At 40.9% G+C, this 27,779-nt stretch overlaps 1 protein-coding gene across 3 annotated transcripts; it reads left to right on the plus strand.

Annotated features, from left to right (window-relative positions):
• Nucleotides 1-520: 520 nt before the first annotated feature.
• On the plus strand, nucleotides 521-27,779 carry commd10 (COMM domain containing 10). 3 transcript variants are annotated; one of them, XM_085910894.1, is made up of 7 exons: nucleotides 521-648; nucleotides 1,115-1,205; nucleotides 1,517-1,627; nucleotides 1,897-2,052; nucleotides 3,259-3,369; nucleotides 27,371-27,430; nucleotides 27,530-27,779. In XM_085910894.1, the coding sequence occupies exons 1-7, from the start codon at nucleotides 620-622 to the stop codon at nucleotides 27,566-27,568; spliced, it is 597 nt and encodes a 198-aa protein (XP_085767020.1). In that variant the 5' UTR covers nucleotides 521-619; the 3' UTR covers nucleotides 27,569-27,779. The 3 variants fall into 3 exon arrangements, with proteins under 3 accessions (XP_085767020.1, XP_085767021.1, XP_085767022.1); XM_085910895.1 differs by lacking the exons at nucleotides 27,371-27,430; nucleotides 27,530-27,779 and adding an exon at nucleotides 24,372-24,650; XM_085910896.1 differs by lacking the exons at nucleotides 27,371-27,430; nucleotides 27,530-27,779 and adding an exon at nucleotides 4,548-5,516.

Consider the following 27,779-nt stretch of genomic DNA (forward strand, 5'->3'; position numbering starts at 1 on the left):
TTAAAATGTGTCATCGGTCACGTATTTGGGGTTAAAAAAAACCCCTTCAGTCTTAACTAAAGTGTCTCATCATGAAGCAATGGGAAAAAAAGTTCTTAAAAAAAGTTAGGGTCTTAAAAGCTGACAAAGAGCAATCTATTCTATACGATAGCGGAAATAATAAATAATAATAAAAGAAATTTTTTGATACATGCGTTTGGTTTATACCACAAATCAAAAATGTACAGTAAAAATGTACAGAATGTTTACACATTCAGTAACGGTTTCTCTCAGTTTGTACGTTTGCTCTTTCCGTAGTTACCGGAGTTTCAGAAAGTCATCTTGCGCAATTTTACGCAATACATAATTTTAAGTAAAAAGATGTTAATGTACCGTTATATGTTTATAATTATTTTCAGTGAGTAAAAATATTGATAATGGTGAATTTTCAACCAAATTCTTGCTTCTATTGTATTTATTCAGCGTCGAACACTTCCGGGTCCTGAAGTATACATGTGCAGTGTTGACAGCCGTGCCAGACGTCATGTGACACCCGGAAGATGGAAGTGACAACAAACTGAAGATGCTGTGACTGCTTTGACTCCTTTCGGACTTTATCCCAACACTTACTGGAAATACAATGGCTTCAATTATTAAAGAAACACAGAGGTTTGTTGTTGTTTTTTCTTCACTGTCCAGAATCTGAATTGTTAAGATAGTCGTAGCTAGCATTCAAGCTTTGAAAGGAAACATACCTGTGGCTTTACCACTCCAACTTGTGTCATGAAACATCTTAACACTGCCCTCAAATCGATAGTCTAAAACTGAATTAAAACCAGCACGACATAGTCTGGCAGATAGTAGAGTGCTGGTAATCCCTGGCGACTCTGCTCTGCTCCGGAAAATTATGTTGTATCATATCGTAAATGCGCTTAAATGTTAAGATCCACTGATGACGCTGCAGCTTTTAGTGTACAGGACCCAGGATAGTCACTCTTTTTGTTCCTTCAATGACTTTGCTCAGAAGGTAGTAAAATGTTGACATTTTCAATATGTCATCACTGCGGTACACTACAAAAGATTGCAGTACTTTGCATATTAATACCCAGACTTGTTTCTTCCTTGTCCTTGACAGCATCAAGGAAGCGGTGACTCTCATCAATGCCATGGATGTGAACAAGTTCTCCAGATTGATCTCTCGCATCATCCAAAAGCTTCATCTGAAGGTACGTCAGCTTTATTTGGAATTCATGCACCTGGCTTTAATATAAGTAAAGGCAGTGGCCCTCTATTCTGCCCTAAAGATGATCATAGGGACATTAAAAATTTTAAATTCCAATATCAGCGCGATTAAAAAAAAAGTTCTTTTATTCCTGACAATTTATTCTATCCTTTTCTCATTTTGTAGTGTTGCTCTTACCTGCACTGCTTTTGTTATGTGGATGTTATACCATGTTTTACACATTTTTGCTTGAGCCGAAATTTATGAATTTATGAACTGGACATTAATCAGCTCTTTTTTTGCTTTTCTTTGCAGGGAGAACGACCATTTAGCGAAGAGGAGGAACAAAAACTTCAAACGGCTCTTTCGCTGGACAAACAGGCTCTCAACTTAGTTCTGGAAACGTCCGCATTCGTTCTCGAGCAAGTGAGGGACGGCCATGTGATGCTTGTTTCACCAGATCAGTGATAATAAATTGTTGGGATGTGCATTTTCACAAAAAGAAACATTTCATAACATCTCGCTGTCTAAAAACGTACAGCAATGAGCCAGTTAAATATATCTTCAAAGAATGACGTATTTTATGAAGCTCAGCCAGAAATGATGAACTTTGTTAAATGGTTTGGCAACACATGTAATGTTCCCGTTTGTCCAGCAGGGTTCACTGTTGCACTGTCGATGTGGTTCCCATTTAGGCGGTGTACCATAATGTGAAGCCATCCTCTCTGAAGCAGCAGCTTCAGGGGGTCAGCATGAACCCCGACAAGGCCGAGGCCTTCTCTCAAACGTGGTCCACTTCTGGCCCCGAGCTGGTGGACCGACTAAAGCGCAATATCTTTGCCCCCAAGAAGGTAAGCTCCATAACCATTTTGACTTGAGAAACAACTGCTGTGTTAGTAAATGTTTTATGGAGAAAATCACTCTTTGGGTGAGAAACCACTTTGCTCAGCGTATAAACAATTATCATCCCCTTCAATTAAATGCAATGGTAGAAATAATTAGGAGCCCATCAATTTTAAGTACTAATTAGAATTCATTCTAAAAGTCATCAACTACCTCTTATTCACTTATGGGCCATGTTTTAGTTACATATGCAAAGCTTTTGAATCAGCCTTCAGTGCAGTTCGAAACCGCTTCAAACTACAACAACGATAACAAATACCTAAAAAATTTTGTCAATAAATTCCCCTCTGACAGTTATTCAATGATCAAATGCAGACATTTTCAAACAGCTTTTGTATTGGTTACATGCTGCAGCGCTGACGTGCACAAATATATTACCTTCTTCCCTGTGCAAATGCTTTTCTTATGTTTATTTATGAGCCGCTGTATTAGAATTCAGATCCCTCTCTTATTTCAATGAATTATATTTATTTTGAAATCAATTTCAGGATCCATACACAGCATGTTGACATAGAAAGTAAATAGAAGTTCAGATGATTACTCACGCTAATGTGGATCTTGTTCCCGGCGTGAAAAATGTGCCAAGTGCAGCTCTTTCCTACCTCGCGCCGGTCCTGTGATGCTGCACAAGCATCCAGAACCAATAAGTCACACGTAGTTTATCATGAGGACCTCTCACTGCATCATAAACGGCTTAAGTGCGGCGCCTTGACTCAATCCTGTGAATCTATCACGGTGTTGCGTGAGGAGTGAAGAGAAGAGGGAGATTGTGAATGCTGAGTTCGAGTCCACAAGGCCCAACTTGAATGACAATTTATGTCAGAGAAAGAAGCAATAATACACGCTTGTATATTCAAGAGAGGCCGGTTGAATAAAGGAGTGTGAAGAATTAAAAATGACTCCGTTTTTAAATAATCCTAAATGTCCTACTATCGCCTTTTAATTTTAAAGGGCAGCTTGTGGAACGAGTATGTCTGCTTTGTCGGTCGTGGGTTCCAATATTGGTTCTGGCGTATTCATTGATTAATTGAGTTTGGAACATTGAAAGAGAAGGAAAGCGGTAATTATTGTTGCTGGCTGACATTGTAAAATGTGTTTTGTTTTTTGTTTTTAAATCTGGAAAACAAGTCCACTTTGTGTTTTTGTGATCCCAGTTGGATTTCGTCACCTGGCAGTTGAACCTGCAGATGGCCCAGTCCAGCCAGGCCAGACTCAAGTCCCCCAATGCCGTACTCCAACTGGGCCTCCACAATGAAGACTCTCAGGTGGGAAAGCACACCAAGAACCACGCAATTAGACAACATCATTCATCACTTTCCGTGATCCCTCCATTTTTCCCATCTGCTCCTCCTACTTAGCTAATAGACGTTAATCCCACCGGGGTTTGTTTTGACCCAGAGGTAGATAGACATCTGCTTCCACAGTAAACGTGTGTGGAGTTCAGAGGTCAGAGAGCTCGTTATCGGAAACCGCCACAGTCACGTGTGTCAAGTAGCACCGAAATAGATGCATGTATTTCCCTTTTAGAACTGTTCATGTGTTTTATATATGCTATAGTATAACTCCTACATAATATAAAACAAATGTATCAAACGTACTTATGGTATTGGTATTTGGTATCGGCGTCGATGACTACTCAAGAATTGAGTACTCGTACCAATATCAGCCTGGGAAAAAAAAAAAAATGGTATCAGACATTTTGTGTTGTGTTTTGAATCCGTCCCCTTATGGCATTTAGTGTCTTTATCTAAACTAAAGCAGTTTAATTTCCGTGGACTGTCTTGTTCCATCTTTTTTCCTCCCACAGAAAATGCCGGCTCAGATTAACCACAGAATTAAGTTGGGTATCTTCAAATGTGGGCCTATAGGCGCATGATTCAGAAAAAAAGATGTAGCTTTTTCAATGTCTTGGTGGATGCGAGAGAAGCAGGGTTTTACATTTAGTAAGCTTTCCTCTTTTTTTTGCAATGTTTACTCGAGGCTAGTAAGGAAAGTATTAATTTATTTAAATCCACTTACACAACTCTCCTTGTGGGAGGAGATAGCTGGGGGCTCAAAAACTGCTCCTATAAAGTGAAGCGCAAAGATTTTCCTTCTTGATTCTGCAGAGGGCGCTGTTGTCTCACAGTTGGTAAAGCATTCTGGGCCTGAGAACTATTAAGTTCTTAAGTCGTTCTGTTTCACTGTTTTGTGTGGTACACACTAATTGAACACCCCGCTATCTCCAATAAAGTGAAGACTGCAAAACAAGAGGAAATGGGCATAAAATAGTACTTTAATAGGAGCTTTAACCCTGACAGAGCTTGGAGAACACTGAGAAACGGCGCAGGGAAGACAAATAGGACAAGAGGGAGTAAAATAATGTCGGCCCGTGTGCTATCGATTTCTTGGTGCGGAGAAAGTTTGGAGGCTCTGCCATCTGACCAGTCTCTTGCTTCATTAGCGCTCTCCCTGAGGAGAAGGAGGAGGCGGAGGAGGGAGGAGAAATGCCAGGTGCTTTACTTCTCCTTCACCAAACAGTACAAGACATCGAGTACAGCTGCAGATGTCGCAAAGAGATTTTTTTTTTTCTTTTTAATGGACTCCCTTTCAGTACATGGGAAACCATTTTGATCTCATAAAGAAAATAATACAAATTGAGTGATGCCATCCATCAAGAAACAATTTCTTGTAGTGACATTTGAATACGACTTTTCCTACAATTCTAAGAGTTAGCGTAAACGTGTGTGCGATCGGTATTAATAATAAACGGGATGCTCAGCTTTCATCGCATGGCACCTGTTGCATTGAAGCTTGAACCAACGTAGAGGCAGCTTTTCCAGAAAAAAAGCCTCAAGTTGTCTGAGAGTTGGTGAAGAATAAGAAAACCACGTAAAGATCATCATGCAGTTAAGAAACTGACAGAATGGAAAGGAAAAGGTGGAATATGGGGGAAGTTGCAGCCAGTTTAGGGAGCATGTGGATTTGAATATGAAGCCTTGCTAACAATGACTGTGGGGGACGTTTTCCATTTTGTCAAAACAAATCCATCAGCCGCCTGTCTCTGGATGTACCTTAAAACACAAATCTGAAATGTAGGTGTGTTGCTTGCGGTTGTTCAGAAGCTGTTAGAAGAACCAAACACACACATTCAGTGCCCACTACTGTGTAGCATTTTACAAACATTTCTACTTTTCCCTTTTAGTTCACTTCAATGCGCTTGAATGCTGCTCGCATTTGTTGGCTATAGAAAAAACACAAAAGCAATGTGATGGAAGGATTAACCCTGAATTATAAAAAAAACAAAAAAACAACAACATGAAAAAAAAACAATTTTTGTTTCCTCTGTGTAGGTGTTTGTGCTGTACTGCCATTCTGTAAATGATGTTTTTTTTGGCACAAAGTTGAGCAAAAAAATAAACAAAATAAAGCTGCAAGTTGTGATGAAAGGCCAACGAATCCTCAAAATAATCATTGGACTCCCGCCACATTAAATTCTGTAGGCCAGTATTGTGTGGCGTTTAAGCCCCGCCCATCTACTGCCGAAACCCATCGTCGTCTGTGCGAGTCTTGGAATTTGTTCAAACTGGCTACTTCAAAACCATGGTTGAATTTCAGGCATGGGTCTCTGAGACTTTTTAGTGGGCACTGTTATGATCATTTTCCGCTCAATTATGTGTAGTTTGCTAAAACCGCTGTCAGGGTCTATTTATTTTCTGAACTATCAGTGAGTTTTAGCGGGCGGAGTCATGTTTACGATCCTCGAAGGATACACAAGCTGGTGAAAATTTGTCTTTTTTTTTTGGAGTCACGTTGATGCCCCCTGCCTAAAAAGCAATTAATACTTTGTCAGAAGAATAATCCTAAATTCCCCAAGTCCTCTTTGTGATTTGAACAGTATACAAAGAATGTTAAATTTGCCTTTCTAATGAGAAACTCTTGTTTGCATTTCTGTGCGTGCTGTCACATCCGTGCAGGGGAAAAAAACAGTCGTTGATGACAAACAATGAAACTCTCAGTGGGAAATGAGTCACCCGGTGTCTCATTACTTCATTTTTCCCAAATAATCCCTTAAAATGATACGTACGTGCACACCTGGCTCTCAAATGCGACAAGAGATGATTTAGTTAAATTCACGTTCACCACACATATTAATTTAATGCCTCGAGTGCCCCTGCGGCTTCCCTTAATGGCCGTCTACCTTTTCGCCCTCCCATTATCACATCGGTGTGAGTCAGTACTAATTTAGTTGAAATTGCTGATCATTTGTTGTTTCTTTGAATTAACTCGGATAGTTTAGCTATTGTTGCTGTTGCATATGAATCAAAATGAGCCACCTTATTGATTTGAAATATAATCCCGGTGAATGAACTGAATCAAATCGTTAGAGTTTAGATTAAATCATCGAATCGTATCAGATGCCATAAATTGAGAATCGTATTGAATCGTCTTTTGTGGATTGCCGCACAGCCCTACTGTTTTTTTACTTTGACATTCCTCTTTTGTGGCGTCGTACTTTGATTGGCGTTTAAAGAGAGCGAAAGTGCTGCTCTACGTCAGCAGAAGCCAATCAAACCATTTCTCATTCTGTATTTTAACTGCCAATTTTTTTTTCTTCATGTGTAGCTTTTAAAAGGTTGTGCTTGAAAGTAACTCCAGCCGCATGATGTTTCTCTAAATTATGCCCATTCATACATTCAACACGTTTGAATGGATTCAGAATTGAGTGCTCGCTGTTGATTCACTCACATTTGTGTCATTCTACTCTTCATTTTTTTTTAAAATTATTATTCAAGCCTGAAAAGAAATCATAAAGCAAGCCTTACTTGTGTTTCTGGTTTAGTCGTGAGTGAATGTTCTTTTTAATCCTTCTTTTTTGGTATTTCTCATTTCAAAGTTGCGTGTCAAGTTGTCCCCAGCCGACGTCTGAAGTATAAGCCCACCAATTAGATTGTTTCTTTTTCTGCTATCAAAGCATCAGACTTGAAAGACTGTTTTCTCCTTATGATTCAAATATTTTTTTTGTTCTTACTGCAATCAGGAGTGGATGCTTTTTTTTTTTGGGTTGTTTGTGATTGCACAGAAACTTGCATCAAGCACACGTACCGAGGTTTTGCACTTTTGTCACGAGGGGTGCAATTAAACATTTCGTTTTGACTTGTGCGGAGAAGGCATCGCGTCTCTCTCGTCATCTTGGCTTTGAACGCAAGTCGAAGCTTACGTAAAGCCAAGCTTGCGCCTCCCACGAGCCCTCGCCGTGTAGTCCCGATAAACAAGCCTTCCCGAGGAGATCCTGGCTTTACGTTCTTTTTCGTGGGATTACACATCTCGATCAATATATGGCGGCGCTGCGATGTAAATGCTCCTACTTTCAAAATCCTTCGCACCATGCCGCCCACCAGCCAGGAGGGACAAAGGCTGCTTTCTTTTAACTTCTACTTGCCTTGCTCTACATGTCCCTAAATGCTTTGTTGCTTTCTTTGTGCGCCCATCTTTTTTTTTTTTCCTTCCCCCTCGAGGGTCTCTCCCCTCTCTGTCTCTTTCTCCATCGGTTTCCCACTGGTGATTTGTTTTTCCCTCCTGTGGGATTTGCCATCTCATTCATGGGGAGCTCATTGTCGGGGGGCTCTTATCCTCTCCAACGGATGGGCCCCGAGAGCAGAATGGGTGACTGTGGACTCGCCGCGCTCCTTGTCACCCAAGTCCTCGCTCTTTGCCATGCGATGATGTCATGGCTTCTCTTTACAAGCACCTATTGATTCTCTCTCCCTAATACGGAGGACCCTGTAGATCTCTCCCCTTCCATTCGGGGCCCCTCTAACCTTCTCTGGTGTTTTCTCCTACCCAGTGCCCTTTTGCAGATTCCTTGGCCTCTCAAAAAGGGATTCGGGGATGTTTGGATGTTGTCGAGCGCAATCCACCGCACAACGCTCGACAGCCACGTAAGAACGGCGTCAACCGGCAAAGCCAGCTCCATTTAAATCTCATTGATTTAACGTCGCTCTTAAATTTTCACCGCAGACGTTTTCTATCCAACCTGTTTTGTCGACACCTACTTTGTCAAGTGATCATTAATCCCCTGAAAACGGGCGTCGTTTCGCCGTAGCCGGTAGCGATGATAAGAGAGCGCTTAAGACTCAATTTTTCTAATGTGAGCGTGCTCCCCCCCCTTTCCCCCCCCCCCCACCTTCCCGCTTTTCACTGGCATTTCTCTTGGCTCTTGGCTGAACTATGCAGTTGTGAGAAATGTGGTGCGACTGAAACAAGGCGCTCTGATTGCAGAAGCATGGAGCCAAATCACCAATCAAATCCATTCATTCCCCTGAAAGACTGATCGACATATGCCGTCACAGAAAAATAAAAGATGCTTTTTTGCCCCCTAATGGCACATATCATAATAATAATGCATATAAATAAAACTAGATACATCTTAAGCTTACTTTATCTGCACACTTCACTGGAGTTTTATATTGAGCAGATTCTACATATTGATCAAATCAGTTTGTCATTGTGAACTTTGTGTTGGGATGAGATCAAGGAATTGAGCTGACGGGGGCTTCCCCTCCTTTTGAACTCATGGTCATAAAGAGCAGAGTCATCAAGCGTTGCAGTTTTGGATGACGAGAACTTTCTCTCTGTGAACCAGCATATTTTGCTACCAGTGCCTTCTTGAACTTCTTTGATGATATTTGGATATCACATCAAAATATGCTCATTTACCCAGCAGACTCGACAACTTGTTTTGGCTCACTTCACAAATGACTACGGTGGCCCAGAAGGTGATGGCCTAGAAAAATAATAGTCGGTAGTTTTTCTATGCTGCTTGCCCTGGTTTAGGTTGAGGGGGCGGAGTTAGCTGTTTCTTTTTGTTTATGGGCAAATTCATGACCTATTTAAGGATGTTCCCATCTTCATAAAAAAAAGTCATCATTTTGTCAGCAATATTAAAATCTCAAGAAGACAAAATGGAAAATAAATGTAAATGTGTGTCGCCATGCCGCTGGAGAGTACTCCTCCTTCTCCTGTACCCTGAAATTCTTCCCACTCCGTCCTTGTGTATGGGAGCGCCAGTGTCTACATACCTTGGGGGCATAGGCCGGCTGCCTTGGCGATGTTCTCGCAACGGGGTTCGGTTTTGAATAGCAGCCGTTACTTGTGCGGGGCAGCCACGGCGTCGCATCGCAGTTGCCCGTGACAGCCCCCCCCCCCAGCCCCCCGCCCACTCCAACCATGCGCCAAGCCAGTATATTTCAAATGTACTGTTTCAAGATGCGAGCCTCCGTTGAATGTCTCGAGTGCCACTTATGTGAGAACCTGGCACACCCATTTGATCGTTTGGGCTCGGGCCGCTAGTTGCTGCCTGGCTCGCTTTGGCCTTCCCTGAAGACACTTGAGTCACATTAATAAAATGAATGTTTGACAGAGCCACTTTGTACAAAACAGATTTAGAGGTCAATGTGGTGTTTTTTAGGAACTTCGACAAAGTTTTGGCAGGTTTGCTCTGTTTTAGCTGTTGTTGAGTCTCAGAAATGGAATTTGGATAGAGCTATCATTGTAGCCCACTGGGGTACTTTGGAATTAGTTGTAAATCTTCCACATATTTCGACCGGGTGGTTTTAGTTCACTTTAGTACACGTTTTTTTTCCGGCATTTTCACTGTAAAGGGTACCAACATATCCAAGGTGTTATTTCTTTATACCCTTTTGTGGTGCGCCTGTTAAATTGGTACGCTTCGGTCCATTCTTGAAGGTTGGAGCTAAATTTTACTTCCCTCTGTTGAATGGTCCACAGAGAATTATGCTGTTTTTTTTGTTTTTTTTTAATGGAGTGGGCAAAAATGCTATGCAATACAAATGCAATACAAAATGTTAGTATTTGTGGGTATTGTTTGGTGAGCTGGAACAGATGAATAGCATTTTCATTTACTTTAACAAGAAAAGATAATTTTGAGGTTTTTTTTTTTTTTTAAATAGCCCATTAAAAAAATCCAAAAGGATTCATCCACAAGCATTCATTTCCACTGTCATGCTGTTATTCCGATTAATAGGTTTGTCATTGGTTTGGTCTTAATGTGATTTGTCTCTCGCCAGTGTTGGCACCTTCTCTCAGGGAAGTGTGGGAGGTGTGAACAAACAATGCGAAAACACTCAGCTATTTACAGACATTTCTCACACTGGCTCCACCTGTCAATCACCCGCTGTCTTTTTTTTTTCTGATTTTTTTTTTTTTTTAATCATGATATTGCCTCATACTGTGCTTTATTGTTGTTTTCCGGGAGACACTTTTGAAACATCACATTATAAGTTTCTGCGAGAGATTTTGTAGAGTGATAGTTTCCGATCTTGCCTCAGCTTTTATTTACTGCACGGAAATCTATCTAACTTGCTGTCGCTGTTGCTGTGGTGACACTGAATTGCCCATTCGAATGATTTCTTATTTATTTTTTCGGCTTCCGTTGCTTTTTGAGCACTCTGTTTTGATGATTACTACTTTTGAGGAAAAGGAGGAATGAGAATTACATTTTCATGGGTCGCATGAATAGTGATAGTGAAAGGACCCTCCAACCTGTCATTAACTTGCCATCTCTCAAATAGCAATTATTAAAAATATCTCATCATAAAAATAATTTTTGCTCTTCAGAACGCTAGATAACTTTTACATGTCCACAATGTGAAATTGTGAATAATTTTTACATAATGACAAATTGATTTTGATCACCTGAACAGAGGTCATTCTGCCAACTTGTTTGTTTGTTTGTTTGTTTGTTTGTTTGTTTGTTTGTTTGTTTGGACTGTACTGAAAAAACGTTATCTTTTTAACATTCGTAATAATGGCTGAGTGGAAATAATTTTAGCCCTGTAAAATCCATCAATCCATTTTCTATATTGTTTGTCATGTGTGTCTAGTGTGCTAATGCTAATGTAGCAGTCAACCTCACTCATACAAAAACAGTTCTCAAGTGAGGTTCCAAAACTAGTTTTGAAAGTCTGGAAAAGTGCTCATGTTGGCAACATGGAGTATAGTTTATTAAAATATGCAATATACATTTTAATCATCTAAAAACGGGATAAACAAAAGCAATAGAAGAAGCGCAAAATTCCTTTTCTGTTGCTGCAGGCATCGCACGGAGGGATAAAGCCCTTGACAATCGTTGTTTGTGTCACGTTGCCATTTTCCATTAACTATGAATGCTGTTATAATTAGGATACATTAATTAATAAGAATAATGTTGAAACTGAGGCCCCAAGGAGCCTTTGGACAGAACAGCAAGACCCGTGAAACAATCCTAATGTCATCACGTCATGTCCCCGCTGCAATCCAATCAGCATCACATTCTCATGGCAGGTACACAATGCATAAGAAGGACTTTCATTTATTTCCCTTTGTGGATGTTCTACGCAAAAGAAACTCAACAAGTAGAAATGTTGAGTCCTTTTCAAGCCTGTTTACTTGTCAGCTCGTCTTTTTTTCCGATAATGTGGGTCAGAGGAAACCCATCAAGACTCTTGCTTGTTCCTCATGTAGCTGTCATCCCGCCTGTCAGTCCATTTTCTCGTTTGCACCATCAAAGTCTCTGATAACTCACAGTGGCTTGCTCTGCGACTGAAGCTTTGGGACCCGTATCACTTCCTTTGTGTTCGAAAGAAGCAGAACACTCCGATGTTCTTTGTCTAAAGTATTTTTGGTGAAGGCCCTTAAATATGACACCTCCCGGCAGGATACTCACACATGTACGCAAATTCGTACACTGTCACCGGAATCTAGATTTACAGGTCGCCTCCCATTTATTTATTTGTTATTAAATTTATATATATTAAATATGATATATAATTATATCTATCTATATATATATGATATATATATATATATATACATATATATATATATATATATATATATATATATATATATATATATATATATATATATATATATATATATATATATATATATATATATATATAATTCTGCTATGTACTGGACATGATTACTTTTCACCTCTGCACTTTTCTTTGCACATCTTCAAAAGTGTCAACAACACTCCTGCAGTTAAAAACCGCGTCATATAAATGTCAGCTCAAAGAGGCCTGCTAGTCACACCCCTATTCCGTAATGTCGCCCAGGTGTTAAATCTGGAGCCCGTTCAAAGAAAAAAAGATTCAGAGGTGATGATAATAAGGCAAGCCGGAAAATCATCCAGCCGCCTTTTTTTTTTTCTGCTAGTACGCGTCATCTGTTTTGCTTTCGACCCGTGATAGAAGTGACTAGAAAATAACATCTGCTAGTTGATAACAGAAAATTCTACCCGATTGGTACAGCGGCAACATTGTCTGTACTTTCTAAAATGGAATGATGCTCCTTTTAATGTCTGTACAAATTGAGTAATGGCGGTTACCGCTCACCGTGGCAGGAGTAATATTCTGAGCCCATTAGCCAGGGCCTCGGCCCGGCTTATGCGCGGCGACTGATTCCTTAATAATAAAGGAAAGGAGGAATAAGCACTTTTGTTATCATCTCCATTGTCACATCCAACCAAGCACAGCCTTCTATTACAGTTCCAAGAATAGACACGGCCCTTATCGCTTCCATCACTGTCATAGTTGTAAAGAGCGCCAAAGGAAACCCGGGTTAGCTGTACGCTACTGACAAAACTCTTAATCTAAATGTTTGAAGTCATAAACGAAGAGCTCTATTGTTAACTTGTTAGATCATATTTATAGACCTTTTTTGGAATGTTCATGAATGTCATTATAACAAAAAAGTGGGGAAATTTGTCAGACATTTTCTGGCTTCTAAAACCCGACGAGTCATTTCTGCGTTTTGCTTTTTCTTCGGCTTTCTTCTGGCACTTAAGACAAAAGATGAACTGCTGTCTTCCCTGGCAAGGTCTGAGAAATACCTCACAAAATGTTTGGATGCTCGTTGTATTGTCTTTTGCTTTTTGTTGCTGTTTTATGATCCTGAATTGGCCTCAAGTGGTGAGAAGATTTTTAGAACAAGACAAGACTTTTTATTGGACTTTCATTTAAAGTTGTAACACTCTGGCGTCTATATGCAGTTTCTCTCTTAGACGTTTATTTTATTTATTTAACCATTTCATTGCTGATTTTTCTGACCGTTATAGATCTCTGTAAAAAAACAAAAAATATTTTCTGACAAATGAGCAATTACAAATCTCTTGTTGGGTGTCCAATAATCGAGGATGTTTTCTATTTATTGTCGTTTGGAATCACATTTACAGCAGTAAGACTATAAAACAAGTAGTATTTTAGGCACTTACTTTGGAAACAAAGGGTAAAAAAAAAAAAAAAAAGCCACAAAGTCATGTCTTGTAAACTTTTAATGAGCATCACACAGGGAACACAAGATCACCGCGTTGGTGCTGATCTATTTCTTAACCTGACTTTCCACCAGTTAAAGATGAAGTTCCAACAAGCAAGAAGAATGTAGACGTTGGAGGAGCTAGAATCAATGCTTCCTCCTAGCAGGTGCAGCAGCCTTGATGGCGAGGGAGGCCAGTTGGAGATTATCTGAGGCGTTGACGTGTTTGGGCAAAATATCACGTAGGGGGGGATGAGACATGGCATGCATGAGAGGGAGGAATGAATGTGTCTCCCTTGTTGTTACTTGGAACTTGAGTTTGACGAGAAACAGCATTTTGGGCAGTAGTTCCTCAAGGTAATTGCAGTTGTCGTTTTGGGCTTGCGTGGAAATTTATTTGACCATTTGGGCCCGGTATGTGATTTCCCCTAACTACAAAAGTATTTCTTTTGGGTTATTTCAGCACTTTGAGCTGTTTCTGAGGGCTGTCTGTACTTGTGCACTGTCAAAATAGCTCTGCCAAATGTGAAGACTTTGAACAGACGTCTTCCTGACTTTTTTGAAACAAGGAAGCTCGCAAGCTCGCGCTAGCCTCCCTCTTTCCCTCACATCCATGAGTACACACAGATTTCTGGTCATGTATTCTCTTTGCACGATGACTTGTTCCTATTTGGATTTTCTCTTCTTCTCCAAGATGGTTCTGGTTGAGACTTATATTTTACAGATTACTGTGAGAACCCTTAAGAAGATTGAAAGCTTCACATTTGTGTAATGTACTATTTGGTCTCCTTGTACGTCAATCCCATCGTGACATTATCAGGAAGCTACCATTTTTTTTGTCAGTAATCTTTTGAAAAATGTTTTCTTGTCTGTTATGAATAATAGAGTCAGATTGCTAAAGCACAAGGTGAGAGCTTGTCAAAGTGACAGTCACTCTTTTGAAGATTTGCCCTTTTAAACACTCAATAGATGGCTCCCGGGAGAACCAGTGCCACTATTCTGTCATAATCAGCTTCAATCAATGCTCAGGGATGCCCGTTTAGCTGTCCATTCTCAATCAGATACATCATGTCCGGTGGATCGAATGAATGAATGAATCAATCAATCAAAAAATACATAAATAAAGAAGTAATAAATGAATGAATGAACAAACAAATAAATAAAAAAGTAATGACCGAATGAACAAATGAATAAATAGATAAATAAATAAAAACGTAATAAATGAATGAATGAATAAAGGATTGAATGAACAAATAAATAAATAAATAAATAAATAAAGTAATGAATACACAAACAAATAAATAAACAAATAAATAAATAAATGCATAAATAAATTTGAGTGGATCTCCATTTCTGTCCACACCCACTACTCGCCCCCCCCCCCCCAGCCATCCCACAAAGTGGGCTAGTCAGTGAGGCATTCAGAATACAGCCTAACAGACAGTGGCGCTGTATTGACAGTAAGTTTCAAAATCGTCCGGGCACCAACCTCACCCACATTTTTTGATTAGATTTTTTTCCGATGAAATCATCCTCCTGCACTCTACCCAAGCATCCACTAAGCCGGAGCTTCAGAATCAGCTCTGCTCCGAGTTGCTGAGATAGCATTGCCCTTAAACCGCTCCACCTGTCATTTCCCCCCCATTCTGACAGCCAAATGTGCCAGCCTCATCAAGGAGCTCAGGCTTTTGCCCTTTTCAATAATTCATCACCAAATTTGCAGGGTGGAGTAAAGGTTTGTCCATAGCAGCTTCCTCTTACAAAGGAGCATTTCTTCTAATTGGAGTGTCCCTTTTGGTAACGCCCAAATGTCATTAGCTGAGGGTCCAAATGCCACGTGCCGTTTGAGGCTATGCCATTCATTGGAAATGGCAAGGTGAAACGTGACTCGAGTGACACGGAAGAAGAATTGCCATGAAACGCAAATTTGATTTCCTTCTATTTGTTTCTTACATTTACTTTGGTTGCTGCCCGTTGCAGTTGGCACAACACATCCCCATCCAAAGAGAGTTTGAGCCTCGTGTTGCCTCTCGCCATCTCCAGCTCTGCATAATGCAACGACGTAATAGCCGCAGTTCTTCTTGTGCTGCTAATTAGAGATTATACAAATGCTCACGCTTGTAGACACACAAGCGCGTGATAGGCGCAGGTACAAACATGCAAATACAGCCGCAAACTCCGCCGAGCGATTTAATTACAAAGTCTAATTTCTGCGTAGTTGTAAATTATTTATGAAGGTGTGTTGATAAAGTCACATTGACCTTCCTCTAATGATGCTCCTCACATACACATATGCACTGTTGTAAAAAAGTGCATCTCACCGCCATCTACATCACCCCCCCCCCCTCCCGGCTGTGACTTAGCACTGTCTCGACTCCTTAAAATTTGTATTCATTTTTATTTTCAATTATGTGTTTCTCACCAAATCAAATGAAAACCTCGGCGCACAAGCTACAGGCTTTTTTTTAATTTTTATTTTGGATTCGTCATGAAAAGACCGTTGAGGATGCAAGCCTGAGTCTCAGTTCATTTTTGAATCTGTTTCAAATATTTTTGTTCAAATGATGGCCAATGGTAGAGATTAGGCTTCCATAGCTCTTTGCTATTGGACACAAAGCAATGTGAATTTTTCCGCTTGGAAGCAGTACAACACGGCACAATGGCGGAAGATGACAGCTTGTCACATTGGACACAATGCGCCAGTGGTTGTGGGTGTGGAGAAATGATCCTTATTGTTCTTTAGGAGAAGCGTCAGATCCCACTTGTTTATGTAGGCGTCGTTTTCCTTCATTTATCCGGGGCTTTAATTCCTCGTAAGATAGTGTAATTGTCTGAATCACTTAAGCCAGTATGTACTGTATGAACATGGATCCTTGTTGGTAATTTCAAACGTGTCTTTTTTATCAGTACTTTGCATAGAAATAAGTCGAAATTTAAAAAAAAAAAAACCCTTGGTGTGGCATAGAAGAAATCAAGAAGAACATCTGAATCCCAAAAACATTAAGAACAGGAGAAGTAGCCTCAACAACAGTAACAAATAATATAACTTTAAATCCAAAGAGGCAAGCAACGATTGAAACAGTAAGACTCAAACGTCGAGCTATGCAAATCTCTCTCCGTTCTGCTCTCGACTATTCCTCTAAAATATCGCAATATTTTCTTCCACCTCATTTGCTTTTGTATACGTCGGCTCCCTGGGCGAGCGAGGCAAAAGGATAGCGGTGCCCGCTGATAGCCAATCTAGCCATCTCACCGACGAAGCTTGAAGTTGTCAACAGCCTGCATGTCTTTGCATGTTTTGTCTCTCTCACTCTGTCTGTGTCTGGCCCGTATTTTACCTCCTAATGTGACTCATTGCAAATTATAAACTGCCCGAAAGTGATAAACGCAATCGCAATTTTGTCAGGGAAACCTTTGTCTGAGGTGATAAATGCCGCAGCAAAAGAAAAACAACCGAGAACATGCGTCATGCCTCTTTTATTCCTTACAGTCACTTTGTCAGTAGAACACAGATTTAATAATTTTTTATTTATATATCCCATTTTGTAAATTCGACCCAATCTCAATGATTCTTCGTGACAGTTTTGCTGAAGTATATTTGTTCAGCACAGTTTATATACCAGCCGAAGCTTTGTAGGGAAAACGACTTCACTCTAAAGCAGACTTTAGCGTGAGGCTTATAGAGAGGAGCGTTCGCTTGGATATGCGTGTCGGCCTCATTGTGACTGCCGCCGGGCTGATAGCGGCGAACGGGGTTTACGCCGTACCGTTTCGCCAGCCTCGTCGTAGACCTGGGGAGCCTCGATAAGACACCCGGGCTCTGATGCCGCTCAAAAGACACATGGAGAGCGGAACAAAGAGAGTGGGGGGGGGGAAACAAAAAAATGAAAGAAGGTATAGTGGCGCTGATGAGGAGGTTAAAAATAAAACTCATCCCTCCCCCCCCCATTTGGGCATTGCTCCAAACCCGACACTTTCTTTTTCTGCCATTACATTAAAAATCTTCACAATCCTTTTAGTCACGGCTGGGATGGGGGAAGCCCTCAAAGGGAAGACAATTAAACGCATACACAAAATGCTTTTAAGGGGTTAATCTTTGTCGGCAGGATTGAAATTCAGTCTAAGCTGTCTGAAGGCGTGTTTCAGTCACGCCAGTGGCTGTTTTGCTTTCTCAATTTAAAAATTCTAGAATATCCCGAATGAGATGGCTCCATTTTGCCTCCTAAACTTGTCACGCCGGATATCGTTTTTTTTGCCTTTGCCTCCCTCGCAACACTGTCGGCCTTAAAGCAACGGCGCCACACTTAATTACTCAGTTTGATGTCAAAGTTCAATGTGGAATCGCATCTCCTCCACCGCAGCACTTAAGCCCACAGAAGTCATCAATTTTTGAGAGACACGCCGCACAACCTTGACTTGAAACACGGGAAAGCCTTTCGCAGACATTTCCCTATTCTGGGCTTCGACGCGCTTCCTCGTGTCTTAAATTGAGGGTAAGGCTTAATCTCGGGAGCCATGTTGGATTTAGAAGAAGCGCAAAGGCTTCAAGGTGATATGAACGTGTCGTTGCACATTCACATCCATACTACTCAACTACCATTTTAGTGTTTGGCAAAAGTTCAAAAAGCAACTTTTGTTGCTGTGTGTGTCCGAGACGTTATGAACGAAATCAAAACACATTTTTAGTGGAATACGAGATATGACAGATGGCGAGCGGTATGTTTACGTGTCGATAAAGGCGTGCCGGTTGATGGACGGTTGAAGGATCTGGTTGACTTTCGAGGCCAACGGTGAAGACGTGACACTGGGTTTGTTTTGGATAAAAGACAAGCAGTGGAAAATGGCTGGCACCTGAAGCTTCGTCACCACTCCCCCACCCCACCCCGCCTCCCTTTCTCACTTTGTTTACTTTTTCACGCACCAAGGATAAAGTATAATCACAGCTATCATATCTGTTTTTTCAGTGAGATGTTGAAAGAGGGAAACGGGATCTAGGCTATTCCACTGGGATGAATTTTGTCTATGATGTTACACAGCACGAATTGGTGTTATTTCAGGAATGGCTTGCTTTTTAGCACGCAGGTAGCGAGTCTCATCCTCGAATCCTATTGTCTATTTGTGATGTGACTTTGTTGGGATGGATCAAAATAACGTTCAGTCATAAAGCAAAATAGTTGTCACATTTAATCATGACTCATCTCCATCAATATTTAGTTGAACTTTAACAATCTGCATCATCTTACATAGAAACCTTTTCAAGGTTTTAATGGGCTGAAACAAAGTGAAATGACAAACTACTTTGACTTTATTTCTCCCCAAAATGTGCTCGATCTCAATTTTCAGCTAGATAGACTGCCGGCTAAGTGGAGGTGATGCTTTCCCATGTAACGACACCTCACAGCACAGTTGGGGCCCATTATTCTGCGACTCGGTGTTCTCGTCTCCCTGCAAGCAATGGACCTTCCTTTATGGGTCATTTGTTATTGAAGCCCATCTGTGGCTTTGCGTTTAGTAGAACATCGCTGCTTAGCAAGTGTCCCCCGTTAGTTTCTGTCGTGTAAATCCGCTGCGTGATGAGTCTAGTTAGCGAGGGCTAAAACTAGAGCAAACAGCATTTCAACGAAGTTGAGTCTATTACTAATGATTTGTAGCCGTCACCCAATTACAAGTTGGACTTGGACTCTTCCTTCAGATCAAAAGCTTGAGGAGTCAGCGGTGAGCAAACTGGATTATTTTTTTTAAGACGTGGCATCATTAAGCTTCACTTCATACCGATATTCTTTTCTATGAATTTGGAGTATTTGTCATTGCTCAGTGGAGAGCCCGAGGGGATGCGCTATGGAGTTAATAAACCAGCCGAGCTTTATGTAAGCATTCCCTCATTTCAAAGTGTGATACCTGCTTGTTCCTGTTGGATGGTGGCAGAAAGAATAGGATTTAATGTGATCCGTTTGCAACTACTGGATTTAATAGAACTGAGTGAAGCGATTAGGAATCCTATGGAATTTTGATTGGCTCATTATAAAGTCTAGACATTTCATAAAGAGGGTGGAAGAGCGGAAAGTTCGTTTCTATTTTATTTGTAGTCAAGACACTTTCTTCTCTTGTCCTTAATGAAATATTTGTTTGTAGTCCAATTAAGAAAGCATTGTGTAAAGCCTTGAGGAAAATCTGGAAAAAAAAAAAAATCTAGACACATCAAAGATTTATTTACGAGGTCTCACGACTCCAAATCATGGCAATAAATGTATTTCAAAATTTGAAACATATTAAGGTACTGTTGAATACTAGCTTGACACCTTCCCAACACAGTTTTCTTGATATACAATTTACTACCAGTTTGATTTTCTCCAGACACAAAAATGCCCCCCCCCCCCCACACACACACACACACACTCGCTTGAATTCTGATGCGTGGGTTGGATCAGCAGCACATCCTGTCTATTTGAGATCCAACCGTGGTTTTCTTCTACCTGCTCCTGGCAAACTGGAAAGTCTGCTCGTCTCATTTTTGCCGGTGCAGGTATATCAAAGAGGCTACTTCATATTGCAACAAATTACAGTGTAGCCAATGAGAATGTGGAGCTGGAAGTAGCAGCAAGCACACCAAATGAAGGCAGACAAAGGTCCAAGTATGTCCAGAATATTTATAATCTGAATCCAATTTTACACTGTATATTGTTTAATTTATTTTTTTTAAATCTTCCCCGGGAACGAGTCCATCAGTCGCCCGCTACTTATCTCTAACTCTTGTCTGTGGCAGCTTTTTCGACTGTGAAATAGAGAGCGGTTATTTTGCCCTCTTCTCGCTGTATGTTAATGACACGCTAATCTGTTCCTGAGCGAGTGCCTTAATGAGGGCGACGCGCCCCTCACTCACTCCGCTGGCTAGCGCCTGTTAAACTACCATTATGGAAATAGCTCGCTATCATGCATCGTTCTGGGACCCCCGCCTGAAATGTATGCCTTATTTTCACTTTTAAAGTTCTGCTAGTTTCCCACTTTAACAAGGCCAGGTAGTTCCTTTGAGGGATGAAGAGCAGATAAACAAACATGGTAATGATGACTACATGGCACGGGAGGGGGGCGGGGCTTAGCCCATAAGGAGGTTAAGATATGCTTCCACGCAATATATATATATATATATATATATATATATATATATATATATATATATATATATATATATATATATATATATATATATATATATATATATATATATAAGAACTGATTTTTTTTAAAAACATTTTTATTCAGACTATTACCCAAATCCTCCTCTCAGCCTGACCTCAATATGAAGCAGTGGCGGTGGGTAGCGGCTGACTCGCTCTTGCTTCACTCTTGAAATTAAATTGCTAATGGTTTGACTTCTTCCATGTTTCCCATCACCTGATTTGCACTCATCATCCTTCCTTAGAGTTTGTACACAAACAGCAGGAAGGAAAGGCACGCAGGCACTTGAGGATGGAAGGCAGTCTGCATCCATATCGAAGCTGGTGCTGAAGAGTCATTGAATTGAAATCCAGGATTTGCACATAGTCTTCAAAACACTCGAGTGAGGGACTAAAATGCACTTTTCTAAGTTTAAAAAGCTGCGATTTTGGATTAAACAAGTGTAACTACAGTTAAAGGCGTGTAATACGAGGGGGACTTATGTAAGCTGTGAGGGACCTAGCTCAAAGTTTTTCTTGCAATTTGCAGCTCACACTAAATTTCTTGCTGGGGCTGAAATCTCACGATTCCCCTTTAGATGATAAAAACATGCCTGAGTCTTGTCTGACGTCGTCTTAAAGGTTCTGCTTGGATTTAAAGACTTAGGGGAGGCTTTTGTTGCACATTTCCAAAGCAGTCCATCAGCGTAAAATTTGTTGAACAAAGCAATCTGCCACAAATTAAATAATACATAGCAATACTGTCAAGATTAGGTTGATGGTGTGTTTGCGAATTCTTAATAGATTTGACCTTTTTCTGACATTAATCAGTATGACTATCCAGGGACACCAGCCGCATATATTCTTGTACGTTTTTTTTTTTTTTTTACATTTTTTGTCAGCTGGGATGGTCTCCAGCTCACCCGAGACAGGAATCAGGACTGTTGAAAAATGGATGAATTGATGATTTTAAATCTAACATCATTATCGTGACGATTATTAGCTGTCGGGCCCAAAAAAAAAAAAAAAAATCGTAAGGTCCTGCGTCACTACACCGTTCCCTATAAAAGATTAAGAAATGGTATTATTAAACTACTCCAATGATAAGGTTCATATTTCCAGAGTTTCTGGAGGCAAAGTGTGTCATAAGAAGTCCCACAGAGGTTTTGCAAGTTATCAGTGGAGGCTTGTTGCCACTTGCAAACGTTTACCCACAGCATTTGTCAAATGACGCATTGCGGACGAGCTGGCTGGATGGATGATTCGGTTTCTATTCAACTTTTGACCACAGGATGGAGGGGAAAAGTTGAGGAGCTGTCATATATCCTTCGGGAAGGAGGGTAGTTTCCCATGAGGGTGATTGAAGGGTGAACGCGGGGGGGGGGGGGGGGGGGGGGTCATCACATGATGCATTATATTATCCTCAATATAATGAAGTAATGGTGATGTATTCGCCGTCTGTAATTCTGTATGCATAAGCACATTATCAACCATCAAAAGAGCAAATTTAGAAGACCCCGACTGCATAAATTTTCTGAAATTATACCAAGCGTAATAATCACATTCTTGTCATAATAGAACACCGAGTGGCTTTTACGAGCCTGATTGCTGCCCCCGATGGCTGTTAATGAATAACTTCTCCAAATGTCACAAAAATGCCTTCCAAATCGCCATTTTGTGTTTGTTCTAATTGTAAGCCTCATACTGACAATGACTTAGATAGGTGGCTACTGCTGTCCATCAGGAGGAGGGGAAAAAGAAAACAGAAAAAAAAACGCTGAATGTTGTTAATGCATGCCTGGAGGGAGGCAGCCTGTGCATGTATGTGCATCCTCGGCTTTGTGCCGTTCTGCCATTCTTGTTGCGAGTGGCCCATGGAGTGCAGACAATTCCTGGCTTTGTGTGTGTGTGTGTGTGTGTGTGTGTGTGTGTGTGTGTGTGTGTGTGTGTGTGTGTGTGTGTGTGTGTGTGTGTGTGTCCTGCTGTCATGCTGTGTACTGTACTGAAAGGGGAAGGAGGCGTGTGAAAATCCCACCCTTGCCTACCTAGTGACAGTCAGCTCTATGTGTAAAATGGAGAGTGAAGACTCCATAATGAAACAACCACACTCTTTGTTGGAAAATATGATTCCTTATTCTTCTTTTATTTCATGAACTGGGAAACCTAATGAGCTGACCTAGACGAGACCATTGACGAGTTATTACTACATCAAGCTCGAGGAGAAGAAGGAATTAGCCATGCGTGACCTCCGAACTATCAATCGATAATACAATCCAGTCCAGTCATCCCTCAAATTTTCTCGCTAATCATTAGAATTGTCCCAAAATGTTTCAGGAATCATAGATCTGCTTTCCCGATGCATCGTAAACCGATCCCTGCCGGACGGATGTGGCAGTGTCGGGAAACACGAGTCACGATTCCTTTGTTCCTAACCTCCAAACAGGATGCGGTGGGTTTTTAAATATGGCAGGTGATTATTTCGTAGTACACGTGCACATAAGCAAATGACGGCCGAGCGTGGGTGGACACGCTCCAAATGGGCAGTCGACCTCATCCCCTGGCAGACAAAACCAGTAGACAAATAAGAGGATGTGATTTGTTTACATCTTGCTTGCCATCTCTGGAGAGGAAAAAAAGTTTGCTCGTGTTTAATGCATAAAAATAAAAATCATCCATCTCCTCCTATCCACCTACTAGCTCACTTTTGGGTTTGTTGTTGTTTTCTATGCTCTTGCCCCCCCCCCCCCCCTCCCATATGCCCTGTTTCTCCACTAATTGGTTGGCTGTATTCATGCGGGAGCGAGGCAAGCGGGTGGTTGCAGGCAAAGCTGACGCCAAAAGTGTCAAGAGCACAGCTGGCTTGTGGATGGACAGCTCAATGATGGCCTGTTTAAAACAACCTGTCACTTTATGCATGAGGTGAGGCAAAGCTGCAGCGATGAAGGAATACAATCGTTGGCTGCCATTGTGGGGAGAATGGAGGAGGTAGAGCGAGGAACAAGCACCTTGAAGGCAAAGCAAGACCTCCCTCTCATCATGTTAGGGCAAAAATTGTGATCAATTTCATTTTAATCATTTAATATTTGTCATTTAATTTTGATGATTGATCTTATTCCCCCCCCCAACTGTTTTATTAGAATTTCTATCTATTCTAAGCAATTAATAAATGATGAAAAATAATTACCCTCAATTTGTTCATTAATCACTCCAAGCTACAATTTGCCCCGCCTACTTTTAAAATGATTTCTATGGCCCTGGTCTACAGTTTCTTTTTCAATTTGTGTTATGGAGGCATCTTTTCTCAAGAATGCGTACATTATGTTAGGCCGAGGAACTCCCCGCCTTGACCCAGCTTGTCGGCTCCCTCACGCAACAAATCCACGCAAACCTTTAAGTGATGTTTTGTCCTCCTTGTTTTTCCCCTTTCGACTGTTGTCAAAAGAATCTCTGTCGACGTAGCTCGTCTTACACTCGCCACCTTTAAGCTTCTCAACTCTAGTTTGCTTCCTGTTGTGCTTGCGTTTAGACAGACTTCAAAGGAGGCTGACAAAAAAAAAAAAGGAAGAAATCCAAGAGGGATGAAGAATTTTCAGAGATTGACTGTTCAAAGCCAATTTATTCCCAGATGTTTTTGCAAATGAAAATATTGGGGAGATACACGGCTCTTTATATCTCATCTCAAATAATATCATGTCAAATTGGCAAAATCTTCACTAAGTTCGAATCCTTCCTGTTGTGTTTTTTAAATACGAAGCTTGATGGACACTTGGCTGTGTTTGACCTAGACAGGCTTCATTTGTTCTTGTCGACAGGCTTTCAGTGAATTCCTGACGTTTTGACGTTCCGTCTCTGTCATTTGTGACGGCTCCAACACAACGCTGAGGATGAGGACACTGTTTTTTTTTTTTTTTGCGGCAGGGTCCTTTCAGCAACAACCCGTGTGGCCCTTTTTTTTTTTTCTTCTTTTTCTTTTTTTCCAGGCGTTTTGACTCAGGCTCAGGAGGTTATGGGAAAACTAAACATACATAAAATATAGCTGCAGTGTTTTCTCAACACATTGGTGAAAATTCATATTGTGGGCTAATACCTTAAAAGAAAAAAAAAAAAAAATGTCTTTTTTTTTTTTTGTTGCGATTTTTGAACTACGATGGAACTTTTCCGGCATAAGTTGAAACTGTAAATTCCATTCAAATCTACTAGCGGACTTAATGTACAATCCAGAAGACACATCATAAATGTGTCCTGGTTCAAAGTTGTCAGGAAAAGGAAAAGGGTGTCCCAGGGTGTGATTGTGTTGACAGTAGAAAAGATGAAAGTTTGCCCGTCTTCCTGTTCTTTCATCCCGTTCACTGTCTGGATGTTTTCTTCAGCACCATCCAATGAATTTGTTGTCGTGTGTTTACGGAATGATGGAATAGTCCAAATGTTTTCTTTTTGAAAGTTTGTTTTTCCTTCTGTTAGTTTATGCTCTCGAATGTGCTGGGATTTCCCTCTGCATGTAACCTACATATTTTCCCGGCGTGTTAGCAACACCGGATCCAAGTGAATTAATGATGATCATCCTGTCTTCTTTCTGCTTTTCATTTCGTCGTCTTTCCAATTCTCAGGGATCGCGTCGTCCCCGCGCAACTTTAACTTCAGCGAAGAGTTGTGTTGAAACTGAATTTGCTTCATGTCACATTTACAAGGAAAGATTGGCACATATTATAGAGCAATGGTGTCAAACTCTGGCCCGTGGGCCACATTTGGCTCGCAGTGTAATTGTATTTGGCCCACGACAAAAATGGGTGAAAAGGTTTTAAATGTTAACAGGGGTCAAGTGTGGGTCAGGGTACGATAGATCACAATCTGTTCTGGGAAATAAAGCGAGTGACCCGATTGTTTGGATTCATGACTAACTGTTTGACTGATTGATGGAGTTTTGTGATGTTATCGTTATCCCTGACTTTATACTGGTCGTATAATAAGAGAAAATCTCCTAAAAAAAAAAAAATGCATGCAAGTCAGTGTGGGGCCATGTGATGCGTGCGTGTGCGTAACCGGTAGTCAAGGGCTGATGATAAGCGTGATGCGTTCTATCCCCATTAGTGTTAGCCTAGATCTGTCAGCGCCTTGTTGCGTTCCTCCTTGGCAAAATCCCAGCCCTTGAGGAACGACAAGACGGGCCAAACACACACGCACACGCACGCACTCGTCTGTTGTCTTCAAACTCCTCACCTGGAAGTGTGTCAGATGATTTTCAGATCCTATTTGTGCTAACTACATTTCGTGATGTCACACCGTGAACCCCAAACTGTGTTTCTCTCTTCATCAATGCAACAAAAATAAAATAAAAAATCAATATCAGCCCTCCCGCGGCCCCACCGATGTCATTTTTCCGAGTTGAGTCACGAGCGACGACACAACAAATGAACAAGTAGCGTTACGGCGGCTGTCCTCGCGGCGCTCCCTCAGCAATCGCTTAATTCAACCATGTCCTACATTTTCCCTCTGCTGTGCAGGCAAGAAAGGGTTGGAGGGGAGGGGGGGGGGGGGTTGATAAAGAGATAGCATTTCCTCCCCCATGCACACTTCTTTATGAACTTTTGACATTGCCTCTAATTAATATCTCTGCCATTTATTCTCCCAGCACCCAACCAACCACCTAACCAGTCAGTGAGTTTCATGGCCGCAAGTGATTTTTGGTCTCCAAGCTTGCAAAGTATAAGTAGTGACAGTTGCTGTGAAGGCTTTTTGTGACTTTAAGCAATTTTTCCCCTTTCTCGTTTTTTTTGCCCACTCTTGTTGACTGGCCAGCATTTTGTTGTCAGGCCCTCACGGTCTGTACGATACAAGTCGCACCTTTCTAAGCTTCTTTGACAGAAACGAGAAAGAGCGTGTCACATTTATCCAAATGGTAGACTTTTTTTTTTGGTGTTGTTGTTCAGTCTTCAATTCTGATGGTGCAATGTTGACAGCTCACTGACGGTCGCCCTTAGTTACCTCCATTAAGGAAGGCACTCTTACTCTCTACAGGAAAACATATGCTTTATGGGAAGTTTTAAGCCTTACGTATTGCTTACTCAGAAAATAATTGTCTCTCTCAAATTGTGACCTGCAGATTTTGCCACATGTGCATTTTGTTTGTTTCATATTTAAAACCACCTGTTTTCTGATTAAAAAAAAAAAAAAACTCAGTCAAACAATATGATGTTTTATTTCTATTTTATTTTGTATTGGGGAAACAATAACAGCCATAATGATTTTGATACTTTTTCACTATGTAAGGTTTTGGTTATTTATTGGTATTATCAATGTCAAATGTCAAAACGAGCCCGATTTGACCTGAACAGTGGATATAAAAATCCTATAAGAGGGTGTGCACACTTGTGCAATGATATTATCCTAGTACTTTTATTTTTACTTACTCTCTCTAAAATATTTTATGTTTTTCAATTGAATTTTGCAGTTTATAGTAGGTTACATTCGTGCTGGAAAATGTTTTTTTTAACAGGAGTGTGTAGACTTTTTATACCCAGGGTTAAAAAGTGTACTTTTTCACAAGCGCTACTGTAAGTGCCTCTGGTATTTTGAACCCGAAGCAGAAACGATGTTCCAAATGGAACGGCTTTGGCTCAGCTGACCACGTATTTTTAATCATGCTGATCGATGAGTTGGAGGCAAGCACACGTCGACCAGAGTGCAGCAATAATAAATGAGGGATTTTACGGAAAGCGCCAGAAGACCGCACAAGATAGTCCAATCGTATGACTTATTGCTTATAATATCTTTTTTGTTGCGTGTCCTCACTGTGTCCTTCCTTTCTCCCAAGGTTCCGGAAAATGTCTTTGTTGAGTTTAACCACCAGGAGCTGCTTGAGTTCTACAACAAGGTCAGTGTTTATCTCAGTTGGAGTGTGTATTTGTGTGTGTGTGTGTGATGCATGTCAGCCCCCCCGCCCCCCCCTTACTCAACCTCTTCTTTCTTACAGCTTGAAATTGTACAAGGCCAACTGGATTCCCTGACTTGATCATTGTAAACCATGGTTGCAAACACACACACACACGAGTACACACTTGAGTGTCTTGCGCACATCTTAAAATTGCAAGAAAAAAAAAAAAGACAGTCCTTGAATGGAACACACCTTTTTGTCATTCAAGAATTACGTGCCGTATTTTCATAGCTGAACTGTTTCAGGAATGTAACTTTGGATGTTTTATCAATAAAACAATTCTCAAATG

This window comes from Syngnathus leptorhynchus, chromosome 4, assembly GCF_054491065.1.
Source record: "Syngnathus leptorhynchus isolate UIUO chromosome 4, UIUO_Slep, whole genome shotgun sequence".
In the NCBI taxonomy this organism is placed as follows: Eukaryota; Metazoa; Chordata; class Actinopteri; order Syngnathiformes; family Syngnathidae; genus Syngnathus; species Syngnathus leptorhynchus.